The following is a 19,545-nucleotide window of genomic DNA, read 5'->3' as shown; positions in this document are numbered from 1 at the left end:
TTCTTAAAGAGGTACCGTTGTACGTAACAGCTTGCATATCAACCATGGAATAACAAAGCTCGCCTTATAAACCTCGTCTCTGAACGCACGAAGAGCACGCCTGAGCCTCAGCAAAAAAAAAAGGCAAGCCTGAGGGACCCATACATGAGGACACTAGCCAGTATGATCACAAATGATTTCAGGAGTAGGGATTAATGAAAAGATTGGCACTAAGTGTCCATAGATTCCAGATTGAAATGTTAGTTGATGCATCCTAGCTAAGAATTTAGATCTGGATAATTATAATCAATGCGTATTCTTTCATTTCTCTTATTATGTTATATATAATTATTTTTATATAAGATAATGTTGTTATTTATTAAGATAATGTATTTTTATATAAGATAATGGTTATTTCTACTCTTCGAAAACTGATATCAAGTGAGTTGCTGCCTAAAATCAAACTCTGTTGGCTATTATCAAGCTTAAATTGAAATATATATATATATATATGTGTGTGTGTGTGTGTGTGTGAGGACTCGTACGGATGTGTGTTTAGTTCCACATCGGTTATTCACTGGATAGATCTTGGTATTCATATAGGATCGGAATTTAAATAATACATTCCAGCTAATCTTTTTGGATGAGATCTCTTGAATTATTACATATGGTCTCACAGTAGACATGATCCATAATCTATGTAGATTAGGAGACACTGTAACATAGATTTATTGAAACTGTTCACGTGCCGATCGTGATACTTATGATTAGATTTGAATGGATTTAAATCTTTAGCCTAACGAAAACGTCAAGATTTAAACTGGAGGAGTATGCTCCCAAGCACGTCCCTCTTGCTCTTAGGTTGCATGGAGGCATTAGACCTAAAAATAATTTATTTGGACGACACTATCAAATTTAACCGGAGGAAGGTGGGAATGGTGGTTGCCGTCAAATTCATTTGGACGACCGTTATAACGGTATGACGGACGTTATTTCGAACCCTAATTCAGTCCGGGCGGGTGGGCTTATCCTAATTAGGACCGAGTAAGACGAGTGCCTCCCTCCCTCTCTCGACCTACGTGTCCATCGCGGCCTCGAGATTTCGGCGGACAGGCGCCTTTATTCCAGGTCTCGTTCCTTGACATCCCCACTCCCAAATCCCTCCGTTTCTTTTTCTTTTATTCCTTCTTTCCCTTATCGCTGCGTTAGGGCTAACCAAGCCGTTACAGAATCTGGCGTTCTTTCGTTATTTCTTTTATAAATTTCTTCATACTTAGATCTGACGTATGCCAATATGAAACCCTAACTGTAGAAAGAGTTGGGAATGTGAGAGGACCGATCGAACACCAAGAAGAATTCTAATTTTCGATGGAAATCATATCCCCGTTTGGATTTGCCAGAATAACACTATTAGGATAGTGACTTGCCACGATTGAGTTTCCCCATCTTAGTAGAAGTTTTGATGTCAGTAGATGCGATGAATTCAATGCAAAGATTGAGTTTTCCCTTTCTTTGTAGGATAGTGACACGCAATGTTGCAATGAACGTGTGCCGGGAGCCAACTGGGGTAAGTGCATGGTAGTATTCTTTGTAGACAGGAATCAGTTATTGCAGTTGTCCATTTTTTGCTACTGTTTGTCGGTGCATTGGACTTCAATTATTGTCATTCTAATCCGTTAAAATTTATGAATTCGTCCTTTCCAATCGCCATGACCTGGATATCTAAAGATCAAAGCTGATTGATCGGAAAGGCTTATAGCGACTTATAAGAAGGTATGTTACTGGAATTTCTGTATGTAAGTGATTTTTGTTGGAGATTTTAGTACTTGGTGTTTGTCGAGCTTGTCTCTCATCAAGCTCAGGGCGGTGCCGAGAATGCTACTAAGAATTGGACAATTATCTGCAAAATAGGATAGCACATAGGAGATCTAACAATTTACTGACAAGTTAATATTAGCCTTGCAGAACATGTCTCGTCTTTGGGGATGCATGGTTGAGATTCATTGTAGAAGCTTTGTGGTCATGTTGCTTTTACTGGATGTGAGGGTGGATTTATGGTATGGACAATATGATGGAGTTGGCCCTGGTCGAGTAATTTCATGAGATGCTTTGCTTTCAGTATCTATGTTAACTCTTTTTACGATCAATTCTTAAAGAAGAGAGCTTTTCAAAATGTGCTATACCCATCTTCTTTTTCACAATAATAAGCCAACTTTTTTTAGTGTTTTTATGACTATGAAAACCTAAGATATAATAAAGCTCGCATATTGCCACTCTTACTAAACTTTGGATTTTTAAAAAATAAAATAACATTTAGTTCTTATTTTTCACAATGTTGTTCTGCAAATTATGGGAATGTAACGGGATCTTCCTTATACAAACTTTGAAAATGTTTAAGAAATTTCTTATTTTATAAATCAATATTAAGTGAGGTTTAATTTGTATTATTATTTATGAAATGTGCTTCTTAGTTTTAGCATTTATCTCAGATCTACAAGATCATAGTCTCTTAAGATTAAACATTAAAATAGAGAAATAGTTGGGGAAAATTTAATTTGTCTCCTGTATATCTTGAAGCCCAACACCCAGTTGCTTCTTGGTTGTCTTGAAATACATAAGCAAGTTTTGTTATAAAAAATTATTTGTGAAAGGCTGGATCTATCACTCTCAACTTAAATGTATTAAGTTGATGCAGCAACCAAGTAAATTTCAGTTGGAATCATGGGAACCTGGTATAATTGACTGAAATTGCAATGCATCCTGGATTAACATCGTTTCTAGCCAAAACCTAAGTTTTTTTACACAAAAATGATTCCATTTTCGTTAAAATCTAAAAGCATGGTTAATTTAGTTTTATTTGATAGTCTTTTTCTTCCTCCGGAGAAAATTACAAATGTTGAAACTGGCACATTTACTTCTAACCAAAAAATCATGTAGTAGTTAAGTGCGATAGCTGACACTATGAATAACATATAGGAGTGCTTAATGGGCTATAATTATCAGCTGCTGTATAAATATCCCCAGTTTATATGTTTCCAGAATGATCCAAGTGATGATAGCTGAAATCATGCATTTCAGATGAAGTAGAATGAAGCTGAGGGGCAAAATAATCATTTTTCTAGGTGAAACAATGGAAATCAGTTAAAATTTTAGACCGTACTATGACTTTATCAATTTTCTGTGTTTTCCAGAAAATTGCTAATGAATATTTTGATGCCACTCTTTTTAGTACTGAATGGTTCAAATGGTCATTGCATAGAAGAGTTCATGCCTTTTGTTTCATCACCTTGCCACTGAATCTAAACATGAAGTCCCGTTGAAAAGACAGATATCTTTATAAGTGCTCCATTATGAAACCAGAAAGATGGGCCATATTTTATCCATTATTTCTTTGCATAGAGCATGCTTATGATCTTATTGCGGGCGAGGTAAGGATAAGGCCAGTGCCTGCAGAAATGACCTCTCCAACCCTTTGCTAATATAAGCTAGTATTGTTTCAAATTCTAGTCTAAGATCTTGCACGCTTCAGGATTATAGTGATGATAGATGATTGGTTCGAGACTTCTTCAGGGGATAGTTAGGAAAATTAATTTAAGATCTTATTGTATGAAGTGTATCTCGTTAGTAATTTGATTGGTATAAGCACTGAAATATTGGCTGAATTTAACCTGCTTCTTGAGAAAAATTGAGGACAAATAATACACAGAACTCATGACTAAAGAGTTGTGATGCAGGTCTTTACAGGGGGAGGGATGAAGTTCTATACGAGTGTCCAGCATTGAGTAGTTGGGAGGAGCATATGGAATCACAAGGTGCAGGCATTAGTTCCAGGTCATGGTTGGGTCTTGTATTACTTGGTTCCACATTAACCAGGTAAAACTTTTTGATCCCCCACCCCCTACAAATGGTTTAGCCTGATCAAAGCTGAATAGGTACTGAAAAGGTACTTTTATTCTGGGAAGCAAATGAAGCAAATGGGACCTCAGAGTCATGACTTATGCATATTATGCCATACCAGTGGTTTCTCTCCTCCTATGCAAGAACACATCTCCAGCCATGAAGACATCAAATCGACTCCCATTCAACATCATGCCTCGAAGTTAGGAACAAAATATTCTAAAGCAATCTCTGTTGGTGCCAAGAATTCTGACCACATTCTAGTTTGTTCAAGAAGCTCGTTAAGCTTTCTAATCGAGTTCCTTGATTGTTTAGTCCCCTATTTTAATGCAATCAAAATGGTGTTATATCATCTTCTCAAAATCATCCATTTTTTATGTTAATTACTTCCATAAAAGCACTCATAGCTAATATCAAAGTAGTGTTACAAGAGACGTAGAGAAGGAATTTCATTCTTAGAACTCATCACTCTGTATCTCTCTTCCTGGCATTGCATATTTGATCTATTTAATTTACATTTCATGAAAGATGTACCTTTATTTGTTTAACTTCATCATTTGCTGATCTCCTGATTCTTCTTATGTCATCCTTTTTTTTGATTTTTCCTTGAATCTTAGAACTTCAAGATTTAGCAGACAACCTTAGAATTAGTGCCTTGCCTCCATATTCTTTTGGATCACTATAAAAGCTACACATACTATTGGTTGATTATACCAGTCATTCCAGCTGTTTGTTTCTGTTCTTCAATCGTCACCTCTAGATCTTCCTTTTTCATTGCTAGCTGGAAATCATTGTTCTGACTATTAGTGTTTGCTTTCATAAAATTACAAATTGAAGCATTCTTGCACTTTTCCATTATTTGGCAAAAAAAAATTGATGCTCCATAATTTCTTGTATGATGCTTCAAGGTCCAGCCTTCTGTGTAATTTTTTTTGCAGCAACTCAAGGGACTTTTCAAGGTCTTGCCCTGCCCTGCTGACTAATGTGTTTTTTGATACATAGGGAACATATAGAGGTAATTATGTAGGAATCTTAGCCAGGCAAGTAGATAGTTATTTGATGAGCTCACATGAGGTGGTCACATGGATTTCAGATGGGTTGGCACAAAAAGATTTGCATTTTTTTTTGTCTGTAGAAAAACTTGTATCTGCTGAGGAACAATATATTAGCTGTTATTTTCTAGTCATTTTGTACTCCAAGAAGTTCAACGATTAGAAGCAAGGATTGTACTCCCTGAGAGTTCCTCTAGGCTGTCTGCGACTCCGGTGTTTATGTCAAGGCGGTAAAAAGCTTCCTGTTTTGCTTGGATATGCCAAAATATTAAAGAATACTATAGTTGTGCATTCTGCCCAATCTACAGTCTTAACTGAAGGCTCATCTGTTCAACTATATAATACGAATTGCCCCCTGTTGCTGGAAATTGGACCTGGGGACGGCCGTCGGCTGAGAAGGAGGAGCTCCGGCGTAAGATGGCGGGCGGCGTCCTCCTGGGGACCTGCAAAAAGCCGGTGGCCGGGGTTTCCGGCGCCGACCCTCCGATGCCTAAGTCAGAGGGGGCAAAAGTATAAGAGGAGAGAAAATATGTCTCCAGAGTTTCAGAGTCCAACCCCCTCTAAGATGGAGGGGTTCTCCTTTTATATAGGGGTACAGGATTACCTGTGATGTGACGGGGCGAACGGGTTACCGTCATGATTGAGCATGTCGTATGAATTAATGCACGATCGTGTGAATTAATGCGTTGCCGTAGGATATCAGGCCGGAGCCAACGAGTCGTCGTGGCTGATCGGACGTAGTTGAGCGGATCAGCTGTTTGTCGTGGAGGGCTTGAGATCCGTAGATAGCATGCGCATTAATTGTTGAGTGAGCCGGAGATCAACAGAGACCATGTGTATTGATTGTTGAGTGAGCCGGAAATCAGCAGAGGCCATGTGCATTGATTGTTGGCAGTGGTAGCAGGGCATGGTCCCCGGTCAAGTCGCAGAAGGATGTGACCGTGGTAGGTGGATGGTGAGGCCGGGCTTCCGAGGTCGAGAACGTTGAGGTTGGGCGCCAGGTCGGGGGTCTCGGAGTCGAGCGTCTGGCCGGGTGCCGGGTCGAGGGTCTTGAGGTCGGACTTTCAGTTGGGCATCTTGAAGTCGGACGCCCTCGGGTCAGATGCTTCCAGGTCGGGCGCCCTCAGGTTGGGTATCTTGAGGTCAAGCGCCCAGGTCGGGCGCCTTCAGTCACGTGCTGGTGATCTGCTCACATGCTTTAGGGCGATTTATTTTCCCCCAACACCCCCTAAACCATTCATGAGGTGCATCTCACTGTGTGCGCTACCCCACTTCGCATCTGCACATTTACCTCGCCACGTACATCCCACCTGCCACACTTTAGTTTGTATAGAAATGTAAAGTATCATTTGAATTGAAATAAAGGCCAAACTTCCAAACTTTTTTCCTCTGCATCTGTTTCCTGTCAATTTCAGCATTCTCTTTTCCATAACTGAATATGTTGTTTTTGCTTCAGAAGACCAGTCAGATCTATGTCGATGTTTCATTGGTAATATTACTGCTGCTCCTACTGCCAGATCGAGTATGACTTGAGGGGGAGCTACTGTACCAATATAATATTGATATCCCTTGCTTGGGTGCAGGAATAACTAGAAGCCTATGATTCTATCGTGAGGAGTGGGAATTAATAATTGCCGGATATATAGAACAAAATATGTATCTGATAAAGCAAATGGTAGAAATGTGTGAGGTTACAAGAATTACTGTAGGTTAGAAGTCTCTTGCTGAATCTTCAGCTATCTCCCATGAGCAGAGATTGTGAAGACATGGTGGTCCACGGTAAGAGAGTGATGTTTATTGACCATAATAGAAGTAATATTATTCTTTGGACAGGAGTATAGAGCTGTTCTGGTCATGTCAGATGACCAGTTTCTTGTCTCTATTTTCTGATTCTAGTTGCATCTGAGATTCTTCTGGTAAAGTCAACAGCTGCCCTAGTAGCTGTCATTGTGGATGGCACAATGGCATGGGCTAAGGCGGCGGGGGCAACGAAAGCTGCAGGTGCGTGCCATAGCATGGCCACTGCTATAACAACTGCAGCAACGAGAGCCATCTCAGGAACCAAGAACATAGAAACAGATACTTCAAGACAAAAAAAAAGAAAAAAGAAGAGGTTGTCCTGAAAGGTGAGCAATCAATTTTGATCTTGGCATAACAAGGCATAACAATTCTGCATTGGGATGCTACTGACATTAAAGTTGTGCTGCCGGGGCATAACAATTTTGATCTTGGATGCTGTTACTGAAAAATTATACTGCCTGTCCGCCTAGGATACCGTGTTTAATTCAGAAGCTGTTATTATAGCAAAGAATGCTTTGATGGCCCAAAGCCAATTTATGTGCACCTAGAAGGTCATGTCATATATATTTATTCATCTTGAATTACACTATGTTTGCATCAATGGTTTATTTATGCTAAGTTATAAGTCGGAAGATTAATTATGCAAAAGTCGGCTAAGCTTTTCTAAAATTTATGCTATTCTTTGGTTCTATGATGTAAACTATGATATATTGATTTTTTCTGTAGATCCAGATGATGTGGGAATAACAAATAAGATCAGAGAACTCGTCGGACCAGCAGCAACACTTATGATGATGATGATAATAATAATAATAAAAATAATAATAATAATAATAAAACATGGCATCTGGTCTTCAAAATCAATACCATATTCTTTATTTTGTCTAAGCTGGTAGAGTTAGTCAGCCAACCTTTGTTTTGCTGTACCCTTCCATTTGGTTATGGTGTTTTATATATATATATATGTATATATATACTGTAGTTTAGTCTTGCCTTACTGTTATATATGATTCTGGCATGGGGAAGGAAAGACAAAAAAAAAATCTGGATTAGAAGGTATCTCGAGCACTTTCTAATTTCCCGCTCGTAGCATCACTTCACCTCGGCAATTGGATGGATAATTTTCTCCGTTTTTGAATTTAGATGATTGGTGGCCTTTTCGCTTTCTTTTTAAATATTTACGGAGAGTTTTATGGAACTTGAGGGGCGGCCGTCGGTTGTAATATTCGGGCACCATGAATCAGGACAAAGGGAATGAGCGTTTGTGTGAATTCGCATATCCGAGTGACGATATTCTCCTGCCTCACCGGTCGTTCTCACTTCTCGCACTGTGCTTCGCCATTGGGTAGCCCTTCATTGAAAGATCCTTTTTAAATGCAATCCTACGTCAAGCTTATTTAGCATCCAAGTGCTAGTGCTGATGTGGTTTCTTCTGTTTGGACTAATTTTAATGTTTCTATTCGATTTTCACCGTTTGAATATGGATGGTTAAGAGCGATAGTCGTTATCTGAATGATGCTTTGCTGCGATGTTCGTTATTTAAATATGAATGGTGACAAGTGATGCTTGTAATATGCCCCACAAATGTGCTGCAAAACTTTATACTTCTATATGTAAGAGAAAACTAATACCTAACCACTTGTTGATGGTCATTTAACGACTTTGGCCCAACTATGTAATATTAAGTCCTTGATTTGATTTGCTCACCCTTGTGCTTTATTTTGCATGTATTGACTCACAATTATTTTATTTTTGCACAGATTAGGATAATGAATAATTTGCTATGAAAATGTGAATTAGGCTTGTTCTCAGCAATCACACCACCATTTTGCTCAGCATGCGGACCTTCTGAGTTTTCTTTTTGTTCGTGTTTTGAGAGTATATTTGTGTAGGGTGAGGGTAGCAGGGCATCCCCTCAATGGTTTTGAGCGACTTCAACTGCATTAGTGGTCCTCAGGAGAAAAGAGAAGGTAGGCTCTACACAGAAAATTGAGTCTAGGGAAATCCTGAAGTTCATCGGGTTGAACGGATTGGTTGAATTAGGCTTTTTAGGGCCAAAGTTTACATGGTGCGACAATCACTTAGGTGAGGCCAAAGTCTCAGAGAAGATATGGAGGTTTGGCGTTCACCCTAGGCTTAGCCCTTTCATTTGGAAGCTGATTTAGGGTCATCTTTCCACCAGGGGGTGTTGAGAGACCAAGAGATGAACATCCCTCCGACCTGCTCTTTTTGTGATGAGGTGGTGGAGACTATGGATCATGTTCTTTTCCGTTGCCAGAGGGTGGAGACACGCCGGCCAGCGTAAGGATTTCCTTCAGTCAACTATACTAGCCCCAATCTTCCTCGAGTCTTTGTAGGGCCATATCAGCAATGTGTTATCGAGACAATGGGACATCATGGCCTCTTATATTGCCTACCGCATTTAGCTAACCAAGAATGCCTATATCTTTGACCGCATTAGACAGTCGGCCAGATTTGTGTTGGAGAGGGCTATGATACAGGCGGCTGAGTTTTTTCATCCTGCTTCTGTTGGAGTGATAGCGACAGCTTGGGACACCTGGGACTCCTACTTTGCTCTTGCAGCGACCCTGTTTGTTACTTTTATATAGGAGTCCTCACCTTTTAGTTTCCTCAAAGTTAACTTTAATGGCGGCAGCATAGGAGGGTTTGGCTTTGTGATTAGAGGGCCAAACTCGAGGCTGCTAATAGCAGGTGGATATAGGGTCTTTGATATCTTGGTTTTTGGTGCGGAACTGAGAGCGGCCTAGGCAGGCATCATCTACACTAGGCGGATCCTACGGGCTGACAACATAATGGTTGACGATGACTCGGCCACTATGGTCGGTTGGATCCAGAGTCAGATGGGGGCAACAATCTTCCACCCGCTTTTGGTTGACATTTGGAGCGGCTTGAGAAAGTGCACATCCTTTGTAGCTAAGCGAATGGTGCGGTAGATTGGGTTGCCTTCTATACGGCAGAGCACTCAGGAGAAGTTTTATGGATAACTTCGTCAGCTCTCTCAATTGCGCTTCATGACATTTTATTTTCTAATCTTATCGAATGTATCTATGATCCGTCCACCCAATAAAAAGAAAGGGGAAAAAAAAGTAAGATATGAAAGAAGATAAATGAAGTAATATATATATATATATATATATATATATATATATGTTAAATAGAAAATACATTATTTTTTTCTTGACTGATTCCAACTTGTGTTTTATTTTACTGAACCGAAATTCAAACCCATTGTTTGGTCTATCAAATTTTGAGAACTCATCGAAATCAAACCATATTGGGCTCATTGCACGTAACGAGGTAATGAGCTCATTGTCATTTGCTGAATCCTGTTGCTCAAAAAAATAAAAAAAAGGAATAAACTCCAGGTAACTTCATCGAGGCAACGGACAGAGGAAAAACAAAGAATTTTTTGAATCATATAAACTCCAACTAGCTTCATTTAGGCAGCGAATAATAAAAATACAACTAATTTACTGAATCATGTGGTTTGATATGCATGAGAACATATGACACTTGTTTTGATCTTGGCCTGACAAATATCAGCAATTAATGGAAGAGGATAGATCCGAAAAATTGTAAATACAAATGTAAATCTTCATATTTATATATAGGTATTAGTTGAATTCCGTACGTATCAATACGATATTGGAAAGAAATAATAATAAAAATTTTAATTAATTCATTTGATAATTGCATTCTATTTTTTTATTTCTTTTTTTTCTTCAGAGGAATGTATTTAGAAAAAAAATAAAAGATTAATTTCTTCTTAATAGTTATTTTTTTATTTAGGAGTATGTTCGAGATCAAAATTGTAGGAAGGTACTTTTTAATCATTCCTACCAACTTAAAGCTCTTATTATGATTTGCCGTTAAATTTGCAGGACGGCCGGCAAATCCAGCTCACCCGGCCGGCGGCGCTCGTACTACGCTTCTGACGCAGTAAAAGTGCTCCGCATGTGGACGCCGAAAAAGTTGGCAGCGGCATCGTCCCCGCAGTTACCATTTTGGAATGCCTCATCCCATTCCTCCCCACTCCTCTTCCTTACACTAAATCGCACGGCGTTGCCATCTCAGCATCAGGGTTCAGGGGCCAACCTGATACGCCACATATGGCAAGGCGATGGGAAATCCGCAGGTCCAGCTGGCATCGCCATTCCGTAACCTTCCTATAATACGAAGTCCTGCCCATGGAAACTCACCATTGGAACTTTTGAGAGCACAAGGGCGAGCGAGGGGGTCACCTTCAACATCAATGGATGCCGTTCTGGTGACTCTGCGGAACACTCCAGTTGGGGTTGTTACGTCCCTCGCTCTCGGCCTCCTTACCGTTGCCATCATCGTCGGGAAGCTTCGCGTCGGTCGGAGCCGGCGCTTAAACTGTCCCCCCGGTAATCTGTTCTTCCCCCTTAATCTAACTCTCTCGCTCTTCTTCTTGTTCTTGTTTCTCTTTATTGCCGTAAAATTTCTATTATTGTATATTTGTATTTAACTGTGATTAAAAGAAAGGACGAGGGAGTGTCTTTTATTTGATTATTTGATTGATAGGAATTTTAGTTCTGAGTGATTTCCTACTTTTAGTTCATTTGGGTGTCTCTTTAACGAACAGTTTCTTTTGTGGCGATGATGTTAACACATCGTCTCTTAATTTCTTACGGAAGAATCGTGAGGAACTGATGCTAAGAAATTTTAAGTGGATTTTGAATTGGAATATGTATATATATTTTTTTTTTTGATGTAGCTGTTCCTGGGCTGCCTTTGATTGGGAATCTGCATCAGCTCAAGGACAAGAAACCCCACCAGACCTTCGCGAAATGGGCAGAAATTTATGGGCCTATCTACTCCATCAGAACAGGAGCTTCTACAGTGGTCGTCCTCAATTCAGCTGCAGTGGCCAAGGAGGTAAGCGGCGTCTTCCGGTCTATTTTCCCTTTATGATCCTGGAGATTTCTCTGCTATTGTGGTTGGTTTCAGTATACAAATTTGGTTTCATAAGAGAATATAGTTTTCAATAGAACCAAATATGTGGGACGACATTTTGTAGATACCTGTTAAATAGTTGGTAATTTGAAAAAAAAAAAACAAAAAGACATTAGATTCATCTAATGCATCTTGAGAGTATCCAGGTTGTTGCCTAAAGTGACAACCCAAGAGGAGGAGTGAATTGGGTTTTCTAAAAATTATGTTCCCTAATTTTTTTTGAATTGAATACAACGGAATGATAAGATGTTATTTACTTAAGCTCTAGGCAATTACAAGTAAAGCAGTGGAAAATTAAGCCAGAGCAATTATACTATGGCTTTAGGGTGCAATTGATCTAAAATTAACTTATAGTTGTATGATCAATTTTAATCTATGTGAATGGTAGGAATGGAGTGGAAGCTAAGCAAGTTCTAAACAATCACTTATAAATCAATAGGAAACAAAGCTAGAGATATTACACAATCAAGTATGAATGTAGGGCATGAAACACAAGAGATAAGGCATCACAAATACAAAGATGTATAGTGGTTCGGTGCACCCCAGCACCTACATCCACTCCCCAAGACCTCTTGAAAATTTCACTATAATTCCTCAGATTACAGTCGGTTATTTTACAAGCTCACAACCTAACTTGTTGTTTTCACGAGATCACAACGAACTCGGTCGGTTTTCACGGGCTCACCGACTAGAACCAATCCGATTGTTTTCACGGGCTCACAATCCAACTCAGTTGGTTTTTTCCGGATTACCAACTACAACCTATAACGTTGGTTTTTACTGGCTCACCAACAATCCTTAACCCCTTGATTCAATCCTTCGATTGAATCAAGTTACAAGATGTCAGAGTAGGAGTTTAAAACAAATACAAGCTTCTCAAACAAGCAGATATAAAAAATATAAACAAATAGAGTAAAGAGAAGAAGCTCTCAAACAAGTTTTGTAGATAAAGGAACTCGGCTTCTTCTTTACTTGACCCTTTTCTGATTTCGCACGAGGTAGAGAATCACTGAGGCAGCACACAGTTGGAAAGGAAGCTTTGGGATTCATTTAGATGCTCTTCTTTTCTCTCTTTTGCTTTGAATGGCCCTTTTGTGCTTTTGGGAGGTTTCTCTTAAAATCTCTTTGAAATCTCTTCCTTATGTGTTCTCTCTCTCTTGCTACCTTCTCCTCTTGCTCTCCCCTTGATTTTATAGCTTTGGATGGCGTGGGAGCAAAGATTTAACCATTAGAGACAAGAATAGAGCCGTTGGAGTTGAGAAAAAACTAGCCGTTATGCCTCCCAGCGTGCTCGAGTCGACTCGGCTAAAACAGGAGTCGACTCGTGAATAGGAGTCTGCCCGGCACTGTAGTTGGGAGTCGACTCGAGAACTGTAGCGCTGAAAACTACTTTCTGTCCTGACTGAGAGAGACGGCTTGAATGCAGTAGGAGTCGACTCGGCACTGTAGCTGGAGTCGGCTCGTGAATAGTAGGAGTCGGCTCGAGCACTGTAGCGCTGAAAATCAACTCTCTGTCTTTTTCCGCGGAAGTTGGCTCGTGAACAGTAGGAGTCGACTCGAGCACTGTTCCTTGAAACTTCAGAGTGCCAGAGTCGACTCTGAACTTTCAGGAGTCGACTCGAGGACTGTTCTTTTGAATTTTTCTTGAAGTTTGCTCTTCCAACTTGAATCCTTTGAACTTGAACCTTGGGCCAATGAAGTATGGCTTTCTTCCAATTTTTCTTGAGAGCTTTTGAGGCCTTCTTGTATTTTTCCAACTTGCTATGTTCCTTGCAAAACAAATTATCTTTCTTCTTGCAACGTAAACATTTGTAATTATACTTCAAGGTTTTGTGATCATCAAAATCAATCTTTGGGTCAGCACAGGTAATGGATTAAAGATACTGATGGAAGGAATGATTTCCCGTTCAAAGTGTTTCTGTTGCAAAAAAGATCATTGTTTGATGAAATGTTTATCGCTAATAATGTGTATTTGTTTTGTTGTTGAGGCATAATATTTATTTTTTTGCAGGCATTGGTGACTAGATTCAACTCTCTCTCGACTCGAAAGCTTTCAAATGCGCTGACATTGCTCACTTCCAACAAATCTATGGTTGCCACGAGTGACTACGGCGAGTTCCATAAAATGGTGAAGCGCTACATCCTCACGAGTGTTTTGGGATCAAATGCTCAGGTTTGCAATACAAGAGTTGTCCCTTTGCCCATTGGTTCACATAAAAGCGCATACAGGATGCCATTTTGTTTGTTTCATAATACTTTTATATTGGGTCCTCTTAAGCTAAAATGATCTTCTGTGCTATCCCATATCAGAAGCAATATCGTGGCCTCAGGGACAGCATGATCAATAACGTCGTAAACATTCTGCATTCAGAGATAAAGGACAATCCTCAAAGTGCAGTCAACCTCAGGGAGCCATTTGAGGTGGAGCTTTTCCGATTATCCTTGAAAGAAGTAAGTGTCGTCCTACATAAATCATAAGTCCTATCTTCAGATACAAGCACGATTTATATCTAAATAGAGAATGCAGCATATGAGTCATGTCTTCACACTTAAAAATAGGCATATTGGAGCTTCTTTTTTGGTACATATTAGAGCTTCTTTTCTTGATATTTATTATTATGTTTTACATAAAACAACTATTTTTATGTTATACCATATCTAACAAGTTTAATTCCCGATTCTTTTGTATTATGATATTCTCTCTCTCTCTCTCTCTCATGCTCTGTCCTACAAAAATCAGTATGCTTTCGGAAGTTTTTTTGGATGCTTCATTACGCTCCACATAGAACTTGTATCTTCAAACAGTTATACACTTGAAGTTTGCTGGCTGTGCACCTATAGTTTCAGGTACTTGGTGTCGAACTCTTTACCTTCATGCAATAAAGATCCATACAGGTGGGTGTTTTGTTTTGTTCTACGTAGGCTATACAATAGATAGATCTTGAGTACTTATACAAGGCCAGGAACCTAAATAATACGCTCCGACTAGTTTTTTTGGATGAGGTCTTAGATTGTTATAAATAGTATCAAAGCAAATCTAGCCTATGATCCATATGGACTAGGAAATATTACAATATGGGCCTATCTGGGTTGACCATGAGCTGATCGTGGTATTTGTGATTGGATTTGTAATACTTGGAATTGGATTTAAATAGATTTAGACTTTTAATCTAGCGAAGACATCAAGGCTTAAACGGAGGAAGTATGCAATGTGTTTAGTCCTATATTGACTCTGCAATGGGTAGATCCTGGTTATTTATACAGGTCCAAGGAATCCGAATAATACTTTTTGGCCAGCCTTTTTGGATGAGATCTTGGGTTGTTACACATACCGATATTATTAAAGTCATATATTTTTCTCAATTTAGTGAGAGCATATAAATTGAGCTTCTCATATCTTTTTCTTTTTTCTTCTTTCCTCGACGTTCTCCATATCTCAAGTCAATGCTCCCCTAGCCTCTTCGGTTTATAAACAGACACTCCATTATGGGGCATGCTGCATACCCACAATGTCTTTTGTCTACATATATACTTATGGCATTATGAGCAAAAGCTCCATATGTATTGCTGAGAAGCACATTGAAAGCTTATAAAACACCTGAGCATCTTGCAGGCTCTGGGCAAGGATGTAGAATCTGTTTACGTGGAGGAACTTGGGCAAGAGATGTCAAAGAAAGAAATTTTTGATGTCCTAGTCATGGATCCAATGATGGGTGCAATAGAGGTAGACTGGAGGGATTTCTTCCCGTATCTGAGATGGGTTCCTAATAGGAGCATGGAAATGAAAATTCAAAGAATGGTGACTCGTAAGAGAGCGGTGACAAGGGCCTTGATCAATGAACAGAAGAAACGCATTGCACTTGGAGAGGTCTTCATCCCTCCTTGTGTCTCTTTTTTTCTAGTTCTCATGCTTTTAACAATGATGCTCCAATCCAAACATCAAAAATGAATGTACCTTTGTTTGTCATCAATGCGCAGGAAATAAACTGCTATCTGGACTTTCTACTGTCTGAAAACAATCTGACAGAGGAGCAGTTGATCACGTTGATTTGGGAAGCGATAATTGAGTCCTCTGACACAACTTTGGTCACAACAGAATGGGCTATGTATGAACTTGCTAAGAATCCAAAGTGTCAGGTAACTGGCAAAGCACATGTTGTTAGCTTTGTTCCTCTCTTTTTTTAGATGTGCCTTATTTATCTCCTTAATCTTCAGGATCGCCTTTATCATGAAATCCGAGAAGTATGTGGGTCTGAAATGGTTATGGAGGAGCACTTGCCACAGCTACCATACCTGAATGCTGTTTTCCATGAAACTCTAAGGAAGTATTCTCCTGCTCCTATTGTTCCCCTTAGATATGCCCATGAAGACACCCAACTAGGAGGGTATGACATTCCGGCTGGGACACAGGTGAGCATTCTAAGCAACAGAGAGCTTTTGATAATCTGCTTGTTGATTCTGTAGGGTTGCGTGTGTCATCTCATGAAGCTTGCAAATGTTTACAGATTGCCATCAATCTTTATGCATGTAATATGGACAAGAAGGACTGGGATGAACCTGAAGAATGGAAGCCTGAGAGATTTCTGTCTAGCAATTTCGAACCAATGGATCTTCACAAGACGATGGCTTTTGGAGGAGGAAAAAGAGTATGTGCTGGATCTTTGCAGGCAATGCTAATTTCTTGTACGGCCATTGGTAGACTCGTGCAAGAGTTTGATTGGAGACTGAAAGAAGGAGAGGAAGATAACATGGATACTGTTAAGCTCACAACCCACAAACTTCAGCCTATGCATGCATACATTGCCGCCAGAGCAATGGATCATTCAGGATTGCAGTCATCCTAAATTCCTTTTCCCTTCTTATGCTTGTCTCACTAGCTGTGCTAGTATTTTTATTTAATAAAGCTATATGAAACAAATACCTCTGTTCCTGGTCTAGAACTTCATACAGTGTAGGATGTAATTCTGCATATATTGCAGTTGTCAGGCTATTTAGCAACTCTGCCGACTGGCTTCCTAGGTGCAATGTTTTTATTCGTCAATCAGTGATGCGACGCTGATTTTACCTGACACCTTAGTGAATTATACAAATATGTTGGTATATTTTCCTGGTATCTTTTTTAATTATGAAAGAAAATTAGTATTTTAACCAAAGTGTGTTCTTATCATGGGTATGGGTTAATACAGTACCGGACATTTCTGCCGGACATCCTCTTTCTTTCTTTCCTACGTTTTTGCAATTATAACTCATTACCTTGTTTCATACTATTTATTTATTATTTTGCAATCTTAAATCATAGGAAAGGCTGCAAAATGTTAGCTTATTACCAATCAAAGTACATGCCAATATAATCTCTCGAAGGGCAACGAGAAAGGCTAACCGGCAAGCATGAGAAAGCCACGAGAGCACTTAAGAAGACCTTTGAAGAACTGGAACAATCGACGACAGTTGGCAGCAAGAAAATATGAAGCATAGGTCAGGCGGTCATGTTATCAGATCAAGTCATGTTATCAGCCATGATCATGATTATGGTATCAACATGATATATAAATTCTTAATAAATAGGCTGTACATCTCTCACTTCCAAGAAGTGTTTTGAGTTTCCATGGCTCCGCCTCATGCTATAAAGATTTAGGCCCTGTTTGGGAGAGTTTTTGGAGGACGAAAAAGCACTTTCTGGCCCTCCAAAAGTACTTTTAAATAAAAAATGGTGTTTAGTAAAATTTTCGGAAAGCTGTTTCAGCTTTTGTGGGAAGCTGAAAACAATTTTGGAGAGAAGCTCCAATTTGGAGCTTTCCGAAAATGCTATTTTCAGCTTTGTCGGGAAGCTATTTTTTGGACGAAAATACCCCCATTTAAATCACATTTTTTTCTCCCAAAACCCTTATCCCGCCTCTTCCTTTCTTCCTTTCCCTCTCAATCTTATTCTTCCTTTCTCTCTATTTGTTGGAGAGATAAATGGTCATTAGAATGATGAAAAATTAATTTACACTAATAATTATAATATTTTATATATTTATTATTGTAGTATACTATAAACACAATATTATATTATATTATATCATAATACATTGATATGTTATGTTAAATAATTTAATATTATATTAAATTATTATTCTATAATACATAATGTTATAGTACTATATTATAATAATATTATATTACATTACATTAATATTATACTATATCATATATTTATGTATTAATACATATTATATTTTATTATGCTCTACTATATAATATTGGTAATGTTCTTTATGATCATTTTGTTACATAAAATTACTTTCTCAATTTGTTTACCAAGCACATGTTAAAGTGCCACATCACTTTAGAAATATAGTTACCAACAAACAGCTTTTTATAAATGCTCTACTTCCAACAGCTCTACTACTAACAGTTCCCCCAAACAGGGCCTTAGAGGGCACAGTGAGGACACTACTCTTCGGTAATGGTTCCTGTTGAGAAGTCCTTCATTCCTAGCTTTGGAGAATATTTCATGTCGCTTCTTGAATTTTTCTGGTCATCTTTCCTGCTGAGGTCCCTCAATTCAAACGGCTTACCCATGCTACTAGTCATGCCGTACGTTGTCGCCTGTCCTGGTTTGGGCTTGGCTCTTGTGAGCAAAGATTTGAAGCAACCCTTTTTTCTCTCCATATCCTTCATAAATCTTGTAGTACTTCCTCTCATACAATCAAATGAGATCTCTTAGGAATGTTGAAGTTTGCAAACAGAAGACCCGATGCATCCATCCAACTCGTTCTGTCGCTGCCCACGGAGAGTGTAAGGCTTGGAGAGGGTATGTCAAGATCGGGTTGAATTAGGCTTCCTGCAGGAACGCCGCCTGAGCTTCCTGAGTGTGCTTATGGGGACGACGTAAAATTTCTGGCCTAACATGAGCACGGTGTCGGGCGAGACCACCGCCCATGGCTGGCGGAACACATCCGGGTGAGTGACACAGCATCGAGGGTTCATCATCATGATCTCCGCAGCTAAGATGGGCCTATCATGGAGCTCGACACGGCCACCAGGGGAAACGATCTTGACAAGCATGGTGCTTGTGTTGTTGGGGCACAGCCAACTGGACCAGGCTATCTCCTCTGATGAACTTGAGGCGAGGGACGGCGAGGGACGGCGAGATTAGCTCTTATAATCAATCTCCAGCTCCTTTTGTTTCTAAGACTCGGTTGCTATCATATCCTAGCATACGTCCAACTCTACGTGTTTTGGCTCGTAGATGCTTACTAGGCAATTAAAGGTGCTTCTCGGATAAGAACTTCGCAGAATATCCAAAATTTGTGGGTGGAAAATACTTGTACGCTTCTTCTAAAAATTCTCGCGCACGCAGGTTGTTCTTTGTGAAGTTCAAAATGGCAGCGGAAAAGCCAAAGCATTTTAAGACCGTGCTGACGTCAAATGACGGAGCCTCTTGCTCGGAATATAACGCGAACAAGGTAATGACTTACTCGCATGCCGACCATTGGTGGACTCGGGGCGCTCAGCGGGCGAGAGGGTCAGCGATTTGTTAGTCTCAAATGAAGACAGGTGGAGGGAAGGGTTGGTCTGAGAGATGTTTAGGGAGCAGTTGGCAGAGATGATTCTGGATCTCCCAATGCCTCTTCGGGGGGAGTCTAACAGACTAGTCTGAGCATCGTCGGATCGATCACAGGTGCGAGCTACAGATCTACAAGCTCTTTTCTGGGGGGAGCAGCTAGACGAATTGAGGGAGGATGGATTTGGTGGATGCAGATTCACCTGCGGGTAGCGCTCTTCATCTGGAAGGTGATCTGGGGCTGCCTACCTACCACGAGTGTGCTAGTCA

General features: G+C 39.7%; 1 protein-coding gene across 3 annotated transcripts; it reads left to right on the top strand.

The window, feature by feature from the left end:
- The first annotated feature begins 1,005 nt into the window (after positions 1-1,005).
- On the top strand, positions 1,006-16,880 carry LOC103702042 (ent-kaurene oxidase 2-like). 3 transcript variants are annotated; one of them, XM_089930974.1, is made up of 13 exons: positions 1,013-1,107; positions 1,498-1,546; positions 1,708-1,752; positions 3,714-3,852; positions 3,951-4,156; positions 10,631-11,137; positions 11,488-11,648; positions 13,738-13,899; positions 14,037-14,177; positions 15,340-15,594; positions 15,705-15,863; positions 15,942-16,136; positions 16,232-16,880. In XM_089930974.1, exons 6-13 carry the CDS (start codon positions 10,870-10,872, stop codon positions 16,568-16,570), a joined length of 1,680 nt encoding a protein of 559 aa, XP_089787100.1. In that variant the 5' UTR covers positions 1,013-1,107; positions 1,498-1,546; positions 1,708-1,752; positions 3,714-3,852; positions 3,951-4,156; positions 10,631-10,869; the 3' UTR covers positions 16,571-16,880. The 3 variants fall into 3 exon arrangements, with proteins under 3 accessions (XP_008782548.3, XP_089787099.1, XP_089787100.1); XM_008784326.6 differs by lacking the exons at positions 1,498-1,546; positions 1,708-1,752; positions 3,951-4,156 and having other exon boundaries at positions 1,006-1,107; XM_089930973.1 differs by lacking the exons at positions 1,498-1,546; positions 1,708-1,752 and having other exon boundaries at positions 1,006-1,107; positions 3,714-4,156.
- The last annotated feature ends 2,665 nt before the right edge of the window (positions 16,881-19,545 follow it).

Source organism: Phoenix dactylifera, chromosome 5, assembly GCF_051530095.1.
Source record: "Phoenix dactylifera cultivar Ajwa chromosome 5, Ajwa_hap1_PhDact_Kaust_v1.1, whole genome shotgun sequence".
NCBI lineage: Eukaryota > Viridiplantae > Streptophyta > Magnoliopsida > Arecales > Arecaceae > Phoenix > Phoenix dactylifera.
This window is presented reverse-complemented; position numbering and strand designations above follow the sequence as displayed.